This window comes from Equus przewalskii, chromosome 9 (assembly GCF_037783145.1).
Source record: "Equus przewalskii isolate Varuska chromosome 9, EquPr2, whole genome shotgun sequence".
Taxonomy (NCBI): domain Eukaryota; kingdom Metazoa; phylum Chordata; class Mammalia; order Perissodactyla; family Equidae; genus Equus; species Equus przewalskii.
The window spans coordinates 9,501,361-9,517,209 of record NC_091839.1 but is presented as its reverse complement, the minus strand read 5'-3'; the positions used below and the strand labels follow the sequence as shown (position 1 = coordinate 9,517,209).

Genomic DNA, 15,849 nt, shown 5'->3' with positions numbered 1-15,849 from the left:
GGGAAGAGGCTGCTCCCATTCTCTGGAGGCTGGGGGGCTCAAACTGGTGGGAGATGTGACCCTGAGTTCCTGGGAGCCATCTTTAACCCCCGTGAGAGGAGTATCTACCTGAAAACGAAGCCAAATCATAGGGCTCATGATAATAAACCCTTTATAGCACCCGCCATGTCCCCAGCACCGTCCTAAGAACTTCCCATATGCCAACTTATTTAATCTTCCTGTCCACCCAATGAAGCAGGTACTACTGCTATGAGCCCTATTTTGCAGATGAGGAAGTGAGGCCAAAAAGAGAGGTTAAGTGTCCGTCGAAAGCCACAGGTGACTTAAGTTGGGTGTGTCGGAGAGGTTTCTCTCCAGACCTGTGCTATAATCGCTATGCTATACTACCTTGCCAAGAGATAGACAGAGTTCTGATGATATACCCTGTGAGCCCCTGGATCCAGCCATGCCTGAAGTTGAAATCTGGTCTTTTCATTTATATAAGTCCACAAATTCTTTATGCCTAAATGATTTTTGAATTGGGCTTCTGCTCTTTGAAACCAAACACATCATGAAAGATACATAATAGACCCCAAGCCCTACCCCTACACATGCATAAACCCATCCCCACTCACAGGGACAACCTCCAGCCTGGGATCCCTCCTGAAGGCACCTGATGAGGGATGAGGGCCTGAGGTCAGAATTCTTGGAGGTGAGAGGGTATGGAGGGGCCCTCACCCTTACCTGTGATGGTCCCAAAGTGGACATAACCTTCGTTCTTGCCAGTGGTGAGGGCCATTATGTACTCGGAGCCGTTGCTATGGAAATGCACAGGGCATAGTTTCTTGATGCACTCCTTGGCCAGGACACGAACCCAGCTCCCTGTGGGGGGCCAGCATAGAGCCTCAGGCCCAAGCATTTGGACCTGGGACCTTGGCCCCCCAACCACATTTCCCCGGCCTTAATGAGCCTGTTACCTGTCCTCTCCTGCTGGAGCAGCTGTTCAGGGTGGTGTCTGAGGGGCCCTTGGTATAGGGCCCCAGCTGCCTTTGAGAAAAGCCTGCTTGCTCACACTCCATCCCCAAGGTTCAGACTGGGCTGACCCCACCCTTGCATTCCCCTGGCCAGAGTGATTGGTTCTGAGCTGGGCATGTGTCCAAACTGGGCAAGTCCAAGACAGTCCCAGCTTGCAACCACTAACAAAGAGATGATCTTTCCTGGGGCCCCTGAGGGCATAAAAGTCTGCAGTTGCTGGGGAAGGGGGGAGTCACCATGGCCACCACAAGGAGGGGGCTGTCTAATAGCTACAGTGAGCCCCTAGATCCAACTATGCCTGAAACCAACTTGCTCCTGGGGTTTTCAGCTATCTAAGCCAATAAACACCCCCTTTCTTTGGCTTAAGCCCATTTTAACTTGGTTTCTCCCACTGTCGAAGTGCCCTCAGAAAGAAAGGGAGAAAAATGGGGCTGTCGAGAACAGGCACTAACTAATGGAACATACATTACAGTACCCATTTCTGTGACCCTGTAAGTCTGAGTGACCCCATAAGCTGTCTAAACGACATCGCTCATTTAGGTGGGGGGAAAACTAGGACTTGGAGGGCTTTGCTATTGTTAAAAGATGGGGATGAATCAGAAGTCTCTCTTTAGGGGCCGGCCCCGTGGCTGAGTGGTTAAGTTGGCACGCTCCACTGCAGGCGGCCCAGTGTTTTCTCGGTTCGAATCCTGGGCGTGGACATGGTACCCCTGATCAAGCCATGCTGAGGAGGCGTCCCACATGCCACAACTAGAAGGACCCACAACTAAGAATATACAACTATGTACCAGGGGGCTTCGGGGAGAAAAAGGAAAAAAATAAAATCTTAAAAAAAAAAGAAAAAGAAGTCTCTCTTTTTCCTCTCTGATCAATCTCCTTCACAGCTTTGCTTCTCCAGTGTCCCGTCCCTCTCTCTCTCTGTCTCTCTCTCTCTGACTCTCTATGCCTCTCCTCCACCCCCCAGATTTCTCTCTTGGTATGCCTGTCTCTGTCCTTCTGACACTCACATGTGTGTGTGGGTGCACGCGTGCATGCTGAGTCTCTCTCTCTCTGCTCCTTCCCTTCCCTCTCGAGCCTCCCTCCTCCCCCAGCTGGTTCTCAGTACCTCGGAAGGTCTGGGAGAAAGCCTCACCCCAGCGTGCAGAGGGGAGAAGGCCCTGCAGGGAGGGCAGGGATGATTCAGGACCTTGGAAAGTTCCCTCGACACCCTCCCCCCTGCCCCCGCCCCCGCCCCCACGGCAATTCCAGTCCCAGGTGCCTCCAGTGGACGGACTCGCTGAGGCGCCCTCCCCACCTGAGATGCCACGGCCCCTCACCGCTGCCACGGTTGCTCTCGTGGAGTGTGATATAGGTGCCCGTGAAATAATAGACGAGCTGGTTCTGCCGGATGAAGAGGATGCTCTCAGTGGCGATGGCGTCGTAGATGGTGGCGGTGAAGTTGGGGTGGGGGCAGTAGAAGGAGCCTACCCAGCAACTGTCGATGCTCAACTGCAGGCGGGCGGAGCCAGCGGTGAGCAGGTGGCCTTGGCCTCAGCCCCCACGTCCTGCCTTGGGGGGAGGCACCTGCTCTGACAACTGCTCAGGAGGGACACACGCAGCTGTCCCCAGGGTGCCCTCCCTGTTCACCCTGAAGCAGCAGCTTGATGGTCAAACTTCCCCACCATGGGCCAGGGCAGCAGGCGACCCAGGCTGGAGCCAGCTGGGGCTCTGGGTGCTCCCTAGAGTTGGGCAGTGCACAGCAGTACTCAACGGTGCTTGGCAGTCCCAATTCCCCAGGCCGCACTCAGGATAATACCCACGTGGATCCAAAAGAGTCCACGCTTGGCCCAAGGCGCACTCTTAATAATCCCATTCTACTTAGAACACAGTTGGCTGTCAGGCCAACACCGTCTGAACTCACGGACCAACCGCTAACCCTGGCAATATCACGAACAGTGGGAAAGCACCATCAGTGAAGGGTTCTTGCCTAAAAGATTGAATCTAAGTTTTATCAAGTTTCTAGAGCTCCATATTCCAGCCTCCCTATTGCCTATAAACTATCAGTTTATACTGACAAGCTATCAGTTTATAGGCAATATAGGGTGTTAGGGACTGAACTGTGCTCTCCCCCGACCCCGTAATTTACATGTTGAAGCCCTAACCCCTGTCGAAATTAATAAAAGGAATCTTAACGAAATTGGAGTGGGGAGGCCTGTAGGGGCAGCTCTTGTGCCCTATCACACGTCATCAATTACTCCAACCAGGAAGGGAAGTGTTCTCACATCTTGGACAGGAGATAAAACTACTTTACTGCCGAAGGAAGATTTCTCTCCCACCCAGCAACAGCCCAGCCAATGAGAAATGCAGGAGCTCAGCCAATGAGAAACACAGCAGCTCAGCCAATGAGCAACACCACAGCCCAGCCAATGAGAAACACCACAGCTTAGCCAATGAGAAATGCCATAGCCCAGCCAATGAGAAATGCTGCAGGCCAGCCAATGAGAAACACCACAGCTCAGCCAATGAGAAACACCACAGCTCAGTCAATGAGAAACACCACAGCTCAGCCAATGAGAAACACTGCAGGCCAGCCAATGAGAAACACCACAGCTCAGTCAATGAGAAACACCACAGCTCAGCCAATGAGAAACGCTGCAGGCCAGCCAATGAGAAACACCACAGCTCAGCCAATGAGAAATGCCACAACTCAGCCAATGAGAAACACTACAGCTCAGCCAATGAGAAATGCCACAGCTCAGCCAATGAGAAGCCATTGCCGCCCTGAACTGTTACTTTCCCCCAATGGACTTCCCCTTAGAACAGTCCCTCCATATTGCCCTTTTTCTGTATAAAAGCACCTCTGGGCAGGCCCAAGGGCTCAACGGTTAAGTGCCCATGTTCTGCTTCAGCGGCTGGGGTTTGCTGGTTTGGATCCCGGGTGCAGACATAGCACAGCTTGGCACACCATGCTGTGGCAGGCGTCCCACATATAAAGTAGAGGAACATGGGCATGGATGTTAGCTCAGGGCCAGTCTTCCTCAGCAAAAAGAGAAGGATTGGCAGCAGATGTTAGCTCAGGGCTAATCTTCCCCAACCCCACACCCCAAAAAGCAGCTCCCCTCCTTTGTTTTCTGGATTCACCTGTGGTTCACCGTAGCATGCACCTCCTCAATTGCAATTCTTTTGGTTAGTCCCAAATAAACTTATTTTGAGATAAAATAACAGGTAAATTTGCTTTTCAAGTTGACACACCCAATGTGACTGTATTTGCAGATAGGGCCTTTAAGGTGATAATTAAGGTCCCATGATGTCATAAGGGTGGGGCCCTAATCCTATTGGACTGGGGTTCTTTTTTTTAAAAAAAGATTTTATTTTTCCTTTTTCTCCCAAAGCCCCTGGTACATAGCTGTGTATTTTTTTTCAGTTGTGGTCCTTCTAGTTGCAGTATGTGGGATGCCGCCTCAGCATGGCCTGATGAGTGGTGTCATGTCCATGCCCAGGATTTGAACTGGCGAAACCCTGGGCCACCAAAGCAGAGTGCACAAACTTAACCACTGGGCCACCGGGCCAGGGACTGTGATTCTTATATGGAGAGGAGGAGCAGGCAGGCCAGCCCCGGCGGTTCAGCATGCTTGGCTTCGCTGGCCTGGTTTGGCTCCCGGGGGCGGACCAACACCATTTGTCAGCGGCCATGCTGTGGCAGGGGCTCACATACAAAATAGAGGAAGATTGGCAACAGATGTTAGCTCAGGGAAAATCTTCCTCAGCAAAAAAACAGAAGAGGAAGAGACATCACAGGTGAGGAGAGAGGCCTCATCAGAAACCAACCCTGCTGACCCCTAGGCCTTGGACATCCAGCCTCCAGAACTATGAGAATACAAATTTCTGTTGTTTAAGCCACGTAGTCTGTGGTATTTTGTTAGGGCAGGCTGCTCAGACTAATACACGGGGTCAGAGGCACAAGTTAATGATTCCACGAAGAAGCAAGCAGCTAAATTCCATAGGACAAAAGGCCTGGCTTCTTAAATTGCCTGAAAAAAGGGTGGTTGGTTGGGAGGAACAGACTTACAGGTGAGAAGACCATTAAAAGACTTAACAACCAATGCAACATATTGATCCTGATTCAAACAAACCAACTTTAAAAGACATTTTTAGATAATTGGGGAAAATTGACCATGGCTGGGTTAGATGATATTAAGGGGTTATTGCTAATTTTGCTGGGTACCATAATGGCATTGTGATTTTATTTTTTAAAAGTCCTCATGTGTTAGAGATACTTCTTCGAGTATTTCAAGAACTTACAGATGAAATGGTATGATGGCTGAAATTTTCCTTAAAATACTCCAGGAAATAAAAAAAATGATGGCCAAAAAAAAAAAAAGGAAAATGCTGATAATTATTGAAGCTGGGTTCATCATACTATTCTCTCTACTTTTGTGTCAGATTGAAATTTTCCACCAAAAAGTGGAATTTTCCATTAACTTTTCCAATAAAAAGTATAAATCAGGGGCTGGTTCCATAGCCTAGTGGTTAAGTTCAGTGCACTCCACTTCGGCAGCCCAGGTTCAGTTCCTGGGCACAGACCTATACCACTCATCAGCAGCCATGCTGTGGCAGCGACCCCCAAACAAAATAGAGGAAGACTGGCAGGGGTGTTTGCTCAGGGCCAATCTTCCTCAGCAAAAAAAAAAAAAAAGAAAGAAAGAAAGAAAGAAAGAAAAATCAAAGCAAAACACTAGGATCTGCTGCTGAGGGAAATTTCATCAAGTTAAGGAGAACTGAACATTCTCACTTCTCCTACACTATTCAGCACCAAAAGAGGGCCCGTGCAAATGTTATTTCTAAAAAAGTCTTGCAATCCAGACTACAGAGGCTGTTGCTGTGCCTGGTGAAACTACCCTGTACCCTCTAAGTCTGTCACTTTGGTTAGCTGTCATACTTAATGTGTTACCCTGTTAATGTTGGAAGTGATGCCTCTGTTTTCTGGAACAAATACTTGGAAATTTTCTTTGTGAAGCTAGAAGAAGATCACCACCTTCCCCTCTTTGCCCACATATGAGAGGAGAGGGAAAAAAGCTGTGAGTCAGCTGGACTCCTTATTTGAGCAAAGTTTGAGACTTCTGACTCGTTTAACTCCATAAGCAGCAGGTTGGGTTTTCCTGGCCATGACTTAGTCCAAGTGGGCAAAAGGTCTGAGCCACACCAAGTGGAAGGAAACGTGTGATTTGGGAGTTAGGGTGTAATGGCAAAGATCTTTCCCACTGAAGGTGGGCCTCTGCCCACAGAGAGGACACAGCCTCGGCCGTTCCAGAGTACAGGGCTGTTTTGAGCATAAAGTCCATACAGCAGAATCAGGTCCAAGAGATGAAGAGAAAGAAATTCAGTCTTGGTGACATTGTTTGAACTCCTGGGTCAAGCTGGACCTGAAGTCCTGAATTTTTTTTTGGTTATATGAACCAACAAATTTCCTCTCCCACTTTTGGCAGATGGCTAGTTGAGCTCCCAAATCCATTTCCCCCATATTCTTTGGTAAGTTAGCTTTAGCAAGGCATGCACCACCCAGGTAGAAATTGTATTTCCCAGACTCCTTTGCAGTTGGATGTAGCCAAGTGACTGACTCCTCACTAATGGAATGTAAGTGAAATTTGCTGAAAAGAAAATAGCTTGCCCTCCACTTCTGCTCTTTGCCCTTCCCATTGGCTGGAAGATGGATGTGGGCCTGACCCAGCTCCGACCACACAGATGAGATCAACACCTGGGGCCTAGAGGATGGCGAACCAGGAAAACGGACAGGACCTGGGGTCCTGACTTCTGGACTGTGACGAGAATGAGCAATAGCATCTATTTCAGCTGCTCCCTTTCAGGGGTCTCTGTTACAGCATCTAAACCTGACCCACGCAGGGCCGTGCAGGGGGAGCACTCCTAGGGGCAGTCGGGGAGGGAGCAGGGAGCTGAAACGGGAGGAGGAAAAGAGCGGAGACAGCAATGTGGGAGAAATCCCCGTGATTCGAGAATGAGAGGAAACGGGCTTTTACTTGGGAGGGATGGAAATTCTCTGGAACCAGGTGGTGGTTGCACATACGAATGCACAGTAGTAAATAGCACTAAATTAGTCACTTTAAAATGGCTAATTTTATGATTTTCACCTTGATGAATCTTTGTTTAAAAAAGGCACAAGGATCAGGATGCCTGAAGTTCAAACGGAACTTCTTGTTGCTGTGACAAGAACCCCCTCTCTGCCCTCCGCATCTCCATAGCAGCCGCGCGCCCCCTGTGGGAGGGTTTGGGTCCAGGGCTTGTGAAAACTGAGCGATGTCTGAAAGACTCGCCCAGGACGGAGGGAGCTGGCACAGGACAGGGAGAGGGTCCGTGAACTGAACAAATTCAGTGGAACCAGGAATTCAGAGCTAGAGGGAACCGGGAGAGCATTAATCCACTTGGTTCTCAGAAGTCATAGGGGCGCTTTCCACCTGGGAGGGAGGAGGTCCAGGCAATCTTATGGGGTTGCTGTGATGCAAAATTGTTATCTCGGACACAATTAACGACCAGCATCTCCTTCCCCCCAACTTGTGGCAAAGCTACCCTGACTTCTGGGGAGCGATTCTTTCTCTGCTTCTTGTCGTCCCCGCCCTCCTCATTAGGAGGGAGTTTACGACCTGTGCTAAGCCAGCTGGCGCATCCCATGATCTGGTGACACATGACCCAAGCTGCACCAATCAGGACCAAGGAAATAAATATCAGCTTTTTTTTTAAGCTATTTAGGAAATAGATGCTCCCACCCTCTGGCCTGCAAGTTGGGATGATATGAGCCACTTTGAGGATGGGGCTTAACCAGAAGAAGAGGAACTGAAAGCTGGAGTCTTCATTTGAGCCCCAATCAAGCCAGACCTGAAGCCTGATCTGTGCCCAGGCTTTGCTGACAGGTGCGCCTACTAAATCCATTTCTCTTCTTAAACCAAACTGGGCCGGAATTCTGCCAACAGCTGCACCAGCTCAAACGTGTTTCAGTCATTCACACCAAAAGAACCTTCTTCAGACACTCCTTCCCCAATTCTAATAGAATAGATTCACAAGGCCGAATTTGGAGCCCGAGGTATATTGCAGTTCAAAATATTCCAGCGTTTACAAGGTAATGTGGCACATATATACCATCCATGCGTAAGCCCTAAGCAGCACCCCATAATCAGACCCCTTAATCTTTCTGCAGGGCGGCATCCGAATGTGAAATGCAGAATATCTAAGTGGGATGCAGAAAGACTACAAAGAGCCTTTGTTAGTTCGGGTCAGGCTTTCTCGACAAATAGGTTTCAGTCCCAAACTTGTGAAAACACAGTTTTCACAGCTTTTTGGATTCCAGAATTACAAACGGCAGACCGACACACAATCACAGCTGTGACTCCCACGGTACAGTCGCATTCTGGGTCTGCCGATATTGACTGACACTGTGCTCACAGCGGTCCGATGAGGCGAACAGAAACGTCACTCCCGTTTACGGATGGGGACTCTGAGGCCTGGGTGGGCGAAGTGACTTGCCCCAGGTCACGGGCCAGGAGGGGGCAGAACCAGGATTTGAAGCCAGGCTGTCCGGCTGCTGTCTGTCTTTCCTCCATGCCCTTTGCCCCTCACGGGGCTGGAAGGTCTTTGGGGACCCCCTCTGTAGCCCCAGGCCCCACCCCGTTTTAGGGGCTGAGGCCCAGGCCCTTCCAGAGGCCCCAGCCCCTGGTCTGTCCCGCCGCACTCACCTCCACCAGAAAGAAGTCCTTGAAGCTGGTGTCGGTCAGGAGGATGGACTTCTCCTCGGGAATGCCGCCCAGGATGAGCACGGGCGACTGGTCCACCGTGTACCACAAGGGCCTCGACGGCACGTTCACAAAGTACCGCGGGATCAGATGGAAGAGCTGCGGGGGAGGGGCGCGGGGCTGCTCAGCCCTCTCCGGCCTCCATGGGCTCCGGCATCTCATTTGGGGTAAAAGCCAAAGTCCTCACCTGACACAATCTGCCCCGTCACCTCTCTGACCTTAGCCCCCCACTCCCCCCTGGCTCCCTCACTCCAGCCACATGGGCCTCCTCTCTGCTGTGCAGACTCACCAAGTGTGTTCCCACCTCAGGGCCTTTGCACTGGCTGTTCCCTCTGTATGGAATGCTCTTCCCTGGCTTTTGCACGATTCCCTCCTCTCCTCCTTCAAGGCTTCACTCAAGTATCAGCCTTCTCCGTTATGCCTTTCTTGACCCCTCCACTGAACAGGGCAACCCCCTCCTGCACAGACCCAGCTCCCCTCCCTCCCGACTTTCTCCCGAGCACTTACCACCTCTTAGCCTACTGTGGAATTTACTCGATTTCCCATTTACTGCTTTGGTGTTTGCCTCTCCCACTAGAATGTCAGCTCTAGGGGGGCAGGGCTGTGTGTCTGTGTGTCACTGTTGTGTTCCCTTGGTGGCACACCGTTTGCCCGGGAAGAGGCTGCTGCTTGAACGAATGAGGGAGTGAATGAATGCACAGTGATGAAGAACATGGGTGCAGGGGTCGGGCTGACCCAGCTTCAAGTCTGGGGCCGTATGTACGTGCAGAGACTGGGCAAACGGCGCCAGCCCTTTGGGGCCTCGGTTTCCCCTCTTTACAATGGGCCCCTGGGCGCGCCTTCCCTCACACGGTCACCATCATGCAAGACCGTCAGGAGAGCAGTCGCCCTCCCCGGGGCCTGGCGCAGTACGTGCTCCGCGCCGGGTCCGCCCCAGCCCGCGGCCGCGCTCACCTCATTTCCCACAGTGAACTGGGGGGTGTCGCCTTGCTGCCTCTGCAGGAAGCCGTTGATGTTCACCTGGAACCTGGCGCAGGCGTGGGGCAGGCACGGCGACGGTCCGGGGTCAGCGCTCCCGCCGCGGCCCACAGCCATCCCCGCTCTGTTCCCTCCCTCTGGTCTCCCAGCTTCTTGGGGACCTGAGGTTGGGACGTCCCTCCCGGAGTCTACCACCACCCCCCACCCCCGCCCCGGGCTTGGGAAAGGGCACCTTTGCTTGGGAACGAAGGGCCCCAGGCCGTTGCTGCTGACGTCCACGCGCATGAGCACGCTGCCGTTCTTGACGGGCATGGGCGTGTACCAGCTCATGGCGCACACCTCCTCCGTGGCGCAGCCCCCTGCGCGCAGGCACCGGGCCCTGAGGCTGCGGGCTCCCCGCGGCTCCCCCAGGCCACAGGACCCCGGGATCTCCCTGCAACTCCCCAGGCCCCCTCTGCGCCCCGGACCACACTGCAGCCTTTGTGTGGCCCCGCCTAGGCCGTGGAACCTGCTGGGGGCTCCCCGTGCCCTCCCTCCAGTTCGTAGACCCCTCTGCGGCCCCCAACACCACCCACCTCCCCGCCAGGCCGTGGGCCCCTCTGATGACCCCAGCCTCCCCTCGAGGTCATGGACCCTGCTGGGGCCCCCAGCAATCCCCCAACACCTCTGCCAGGCTGCGACCCCTCAGGGTGCCCCCAGGCCCACCTTTGTTGGGGAAAGGAGCCGCCTCCATCTGGATCTGCAGCTGCTCTATCTTCCAGTGATGGAAGTTGACTGGGGACTGGAAGGTGACCAGCACCACGGGCTTCAGCCCCGTCAGGTGGCCCTTGCGCACCAGGGCCTTGGAGGACTGAGGGCAAGATGGCCCCACAGACGTATCCTTAAGATAGCCTCTGGGTCCCCCTGCCTTAACCCCACCTTTAGTGGCCTGTCTTCCTGGGCTGGGTGGGGAGAACAGATTCTCCACCAACGGAAGGTCAGAGAACCTGGTGCAGGTTTGGGGCTGGGGTGGGGGCTAGGCCACGGGAGGGGCAGAGGGGCTGTGGAGGGAGTCAGGAGGCCTTCCTGGAGGAAGTGAGTCCAGAGCCAAGGTCTTCAGACAGAATTTGGATGTAGGGAATGCACAGGGAAGTGGGGCACGAGATGCGCAAAATGTGAGGTGGGGATAAACCCAGGACCCGGAACTGCCAGGAGCCTCTCCCCTCACGGCAGCGATTCCTGGGCCGCGCTTGAGGCCTCCACCCTCCCTGCAGAAGTTAGACCCTCTGCCACCCGCAGCGGTCAGAGGATGGCCAGGTTTGGGGCTGGGGCCCGGGGTGAGAGTGGGATAGCACAGTTAGACAGAAAGGAACTGGGGACGAGGGGGAGGAAGCAGCAGGGACGCCCCCCAGAGATGCCAGGGTCCTGGCTGCACTGAGAAGGGCAGGCAGGGCTTAGAGTGGAGACGGAAGGCGGGAAGGAGAGGGGTGTGCCAGTGGATGGAACAGCATAAGCAAAGGCTCAGAAGCATCCCCAAGAGATGGCTGCGCTCAGGCCACTGTGGGCAGGGCTGGGGGTGGGCTGCACAACCACCTTCACACAGGCCTCCATCCTGAGGAGTGCCCTGGCCAGGGCCCTTCCAGTCCTGCTGGCCACACCTGTCCCAGCCCTGCCTCTGGGCTTCCAATCGCAGGGCAGCAGGTACTGGCGGGGGGTGACCTCCTCCCTGTCAGGGCAACGGTGCCCCTGTCCACCCTCGACTCCTGCTTGGACCATGCACAGCCTCTTCTTGCTTGCTCTGCTCCCCCACAGCAGGTGGGAGTGCGGGAACACCTGCGTCAGAGTGCGTCCCTCCTCCCTCCTCCGCCCAGAACCTTCTCCTGAATCCATCTCACTCAGACTGAAGCCAAGTCCTCACTGTGGTCCACGAGGCCTTAAGACTCTGCCCCCATCACCTCCCTGGCCTGTCTCCTCCCACTGCCCCCTGGCTCACTCTGCCACAGCCACATGGGCCTCTTCCCTACTTCGGCCGTGGCGCTGCTGTTCCCTCCGCCTGGACTGCTTCCCCCAGTTCTCCGCATGGTCATCCCTTTCCACCATTCAGGTCTCTGCTCAACCACCCGGCTAACACCCTCCTTTCTAACATATCACCTCATTTTATTTTCTTCTTCGTCGCACTGAGGTTACTGTCATAAATTATTATTATTATTATTATTATTTTGGTGAGGAAGATGGGCCAAGCTAACATCCATTGCCAGTCTTCCTCTTTTTGCTGAGGAAGATTAGCCCTGAGCTAACATCCCTGCCCATGCTCCTCTAATTTATGTGGGATGCCACCGCAGCGTGGCTTGATGAGTGCTGCATAGGTCCACACCCGGGATCTGAACCAGTGAACCCCAGGCTGCTGAAGTGGAGCACACAAACTTAATCACGACACCACGGCCCCACATAAATTATTTTATATATTTACTTGCTGATTGTCTGCTTCCCTGGTGGGCTGAATCCATAAGAAAAACATGGCCTGTTGTTGATCGTTGTATCCCTCCCATTGTAAACAAAGAGGATCTGACCCATGGTAGGTGTTGAATGAACAGTAAAGGTACTATTATCAAACTTTTACAGATAAGGAGAGAAGGTTCATGGAGTAAAACTCTCTACCTGGGGTCACATTCTGGAAACTTGTTGCTGTCGTGCACTGAGCCCTCTGAAGCCCTGTGCTAGGTGCTTCGCACGTATTCAATCATTTCATGAAGTGGGTATGATCATGATGGAACCCTTGCTAAGGATGAGGAAACTTTGATACAGAGAAGTTAAGTAACTTGCCTGAGATCACACAGCTGTTTTGTAGCAGCTGTGTGAACCCAGGCAGCCTGGCTCCAGAGCCCAAAGTATTAACTATCACGCTATGCTCCCTCCAAATCAGTGTTAGTCAGTGGCATATTCAAACCCAGGTCTGCAGCCTGGTCTAGACTACAATGTTCTACTGTCCTCTAAAAGCTTACTGGAGCCAAAACAATCTTTAAAAAGAGAAACAAAGTTGGAGGACTCAAACTCCCCAATTTGAACATACTACGAAGCTATAGTAATCAAGACTGTGTGGTGCTGGCATGTGGATGGACACATAGAGCAATGGAATACAGTTATTCCCAGAAAGAAATCCTTGCATGTATGGCCTATTGATTTTTGACAAGGGTGCCAAGAGAATTCAACAAAGAAAGAATAATGTTTTCAACAAATGGTACTGGATAATCACACACAAAAGCTGGACCCCTACCTCACACCATATACAAAAATTAACTCCATGTGGATCAAAGACCTAAATATAAGAGCTAAAACTAAAAAACTCTTAGAAGAAAACATGGGAGTAAATCTTCCTGATCCTCGGTGGGTCAAGGCCTTCTGAGACAGCAACAAAAGAAAAAAATTGATAAATTGGATTTCATCAAAATTAAAGACGTTGGTGCTATTTTGTGGTATGTGAATTATACCTCAATAAACATAAAAATTTCGTGCTTCAAAGGACACCATCAAAAAAGTGAAAAGACAACACACAGAATGTGACAAAATATTTACAAATCCTATATCTGATGAGGAACTAGTATCCAGAATATGTAAAGACATTTTTACAACACAACAATAAAAAGACAACCACTTTATAAATGGGCAAAGGATCCAAATAGACATTTCTCCAAAGAAGAAAGATAAACGGCTAATGAGTATATGAAAAGATGTTCAACATCATAGTTATGAGGGAAATGCAAATCAAAACCACAGGAGGTACCATTTCACACACACTAAGATGGCTATAACCAGAAAGACGGACAGTAACAGGGCTGGGTGAGGCTGTAGAGAAGCTGGAACCCTCACACATTGCTGATAGGAATGTCGACTAGCGCAGCTGCTCTGGAAACCCACGTGGCAGTTCCTCAGAAGTGAAACAGACTTAGCACATGACCTAGTAATTCCATTCCCACAGGGGTACAGAAGAGAGCTGAAAAATGTTTACACAAAAACTTGCACACGCATGTTCATAGCAGCATTGTTCATACCAGCCAAAAAAAAAAAGTGGCAATAACCCAAATGTCCACCAAGGAATGAATGGATAAACAAAATGCACATCCAAACAGTTTAACATTATCAGCCATAAAAAGGAAATACGGACACAGCCTACAACATACATGAATCTTGAAAACCAGCTAAGTGAAAGAAGCCATATTGTATAGGATTCCATTTCTATGAAATGTCCAGAATAAGCAAGTTCAGAGGGACAGAAAGTAGATTAGTGGTCTCCAGGACCTGGAGGGATGGGGGTACAGTTTCTTTTTGAGGTGATGAAATGTTCTGGAATTAGATAATGATGCTGATTGCACAACTTTGTGAATATACTAAAAACGATTGCACCGTACACTTGAAATGGTGAATTTTGTGGTATGTGAATTATGTCTCAATTTTTTTTAATGGCAAAAAAAAAAAAAGCTTACTTGAGCATCTATCTGGTGGGATACAGGGATCTTCTTGAATCCTTAAGGTCCCCAGGGTCTGGAGGCACCACCACTATTAAAAGGTTACAGATGGGGAAACTGAGGCCCACACAGGATGACCCCTGCTGCACCCACTTACCTTGCCCTTGCAGGTGTAGTTTATCTTCAGGTAGTAAGGGAAGCCCAGGTATTTCTGCAAGCAGAGGTTGGGCAAACGTCCAGAGCCCAGAGGGGTGCGGGTCCAGGACCTCTCCCGTTCCCCTGACCCCGGGCCCCTCACCTCGTCCCGGTTGATGGGCGCGTCCACCAGCTGGCTGAACATGCTGTCCACTGTGTCCAGGGGCTCTTGATCGGAGAAGCGGTCGCTCTCGCCCTCCTTGCCGACCGTCGTGAACTGGTTTAGGACAACCTGCCAGTTGCACGTGTGGATCTCGTGCATCGCCAACAGCCTCCACGGCGCCCACAGCACCGCCAGCAGTGCCCACAGCGCCCGCAGGACTCGGAGTCGCGGCCACGCAGGCCCAGTAGGGAACATCGCGGGGCAGCGCGCAACGCGGCTCGACCCTGGGGAACGCCGGGGTCAACAACCACCGGCCAGACTGCGCTGGGGGGCCGTCTTCTGAGACCCCGCCTCGCTCCTGCGCCTCGCCCCGCCCCTGCTCCTGGCCCCGCCTCTGCTCGGACTTGGGGCCTGGCTCCGGCTCTTGCTCCGGGCCCCGCCCCTGCTCTTGCTCCCAGCTCCATCCCGGCTCTTGCTCCTGGCTCCACCTCTGCTCTTGCTCCAGGCTCCATCCTTGCTCTTCCTCCCGGCTCCATCCCAGCTTCTGCTCCTGGCTCCGCCTCTGCACTTGCTCCTGGCTCCATCCCTGCTCTTCCTCCCGGCTCCATCCCAGCTTCTGCTCCTGGCTCCGCCTCTGCTCTTGCTCCTGGCTCCATCCCTGCTCTTCCTCCCGGCTCCATCCAAACTTCTGCTCCTGGCTCCGCCTCTGCCCCAGACTTCGCCCCTGCCCCACGCCCTGCATCTGCTCCTATTCTGGATCCCACCTCTGTGACTCCAGGTCCCGCCTCTACTTTGGCTCCTGGCCACGGCCCTGCTCCTGGTTTCGCCCCGCCTCCTCGCCCTTAACCCTGGCCCACACTTGTTCTTTGCTCCGCCCCTGCTCTGCATCCCGCCCCTACTCTTCTCGTGGTCTCGGTCTTTGTTTCTCGCTTTGGCTGCGCCCCTCCTATTTTCCCCAATCCGGCTAGTGCCTCTGGTCGCGCACCTGCACCTGGCTCCGCCCCCTCGTCTTGACCTGCCCCCCCACTTCTCTTCGCACCGCCCCCTTCTCCTCGCTGTGGTCCTGCCCAGGTACAGGCTCCTGCACCTAGCCTCGCCCCTCTCTCGGTCCTGGTCCCGCCCCTTCCCAACGCCCCGCCCCTTCCCCACGCCCCGCCCCTTCCCCTGTCCCTGCCTCTGTTTCTCGCCCGGAGCTTGCTCCTCGCTCCGCTTCCACTCCTTCCGCCGTTTTTCCTCCACCCGATCCTGTTCTTCGACCCGCCCCTTATCCACCCGCCCTTTCCCCTCGTCCTGGGAGCGCTGTTCTGCCCGAGGATGCTCCTCGCCCCGCCCCCGCCTA

At 52.8% G+C, this 15,849-nt stretch overlaps 1 protein-coding gene across 50 annotated transcripts in view; it reads right to left on the bottom strand.

Moving 5' to 3' along the window:
- Positions 1–15,849, bottom strand: part of CATSPERG (cation channel sperm associated auxiliary subunit gamma) — a 28,869-nt gene that overhangs the window by 10,624 nt on the left and 2,396 nt on the right. For 22 of the 50 annotated variants that reach the window (XR_011522283.1, XR_011522281.1, XR_011522275.1 and 19 more), the window contains 7 exons: positions 14,511–14,794; positions 14,370–14,423; positions 10,476–10,620; positions 9,747–10,129; positions 8,736–8,891; positions 2,331–2,502; positions 724–861 (listed from right to left, as the gene is read on the bottom strand). Coding sequence is in view for 35 of the 50 variants with exons in the window: in XM_070557680.1 (XP_070413781.1) it covers positions 724–861; positions 2,331–2,502; positions 8,736–8,891; positions 9,747–10,129; positions 10,476–10,620; positions 14,370–14,423; positions 14,511–14,794 (1,332 nt within the window). In the remaining 15 variants the exon portion in view is untranslated. Of the gene's footprint in view, positions 1–723; positions 862–2,330; positions 2,503–8,735; positions 8,892–9,746; positions 10,130–10,475; positions 10,621–14,369; positions 14,424–14,510; positions 15,253–15,849 lie in introns of those variants that run through there. The other 28 variants (XM_070557690.1, XM_070557683.1, XM_070557681.1 and 25 more) reach the window with 11 other exon arrangements.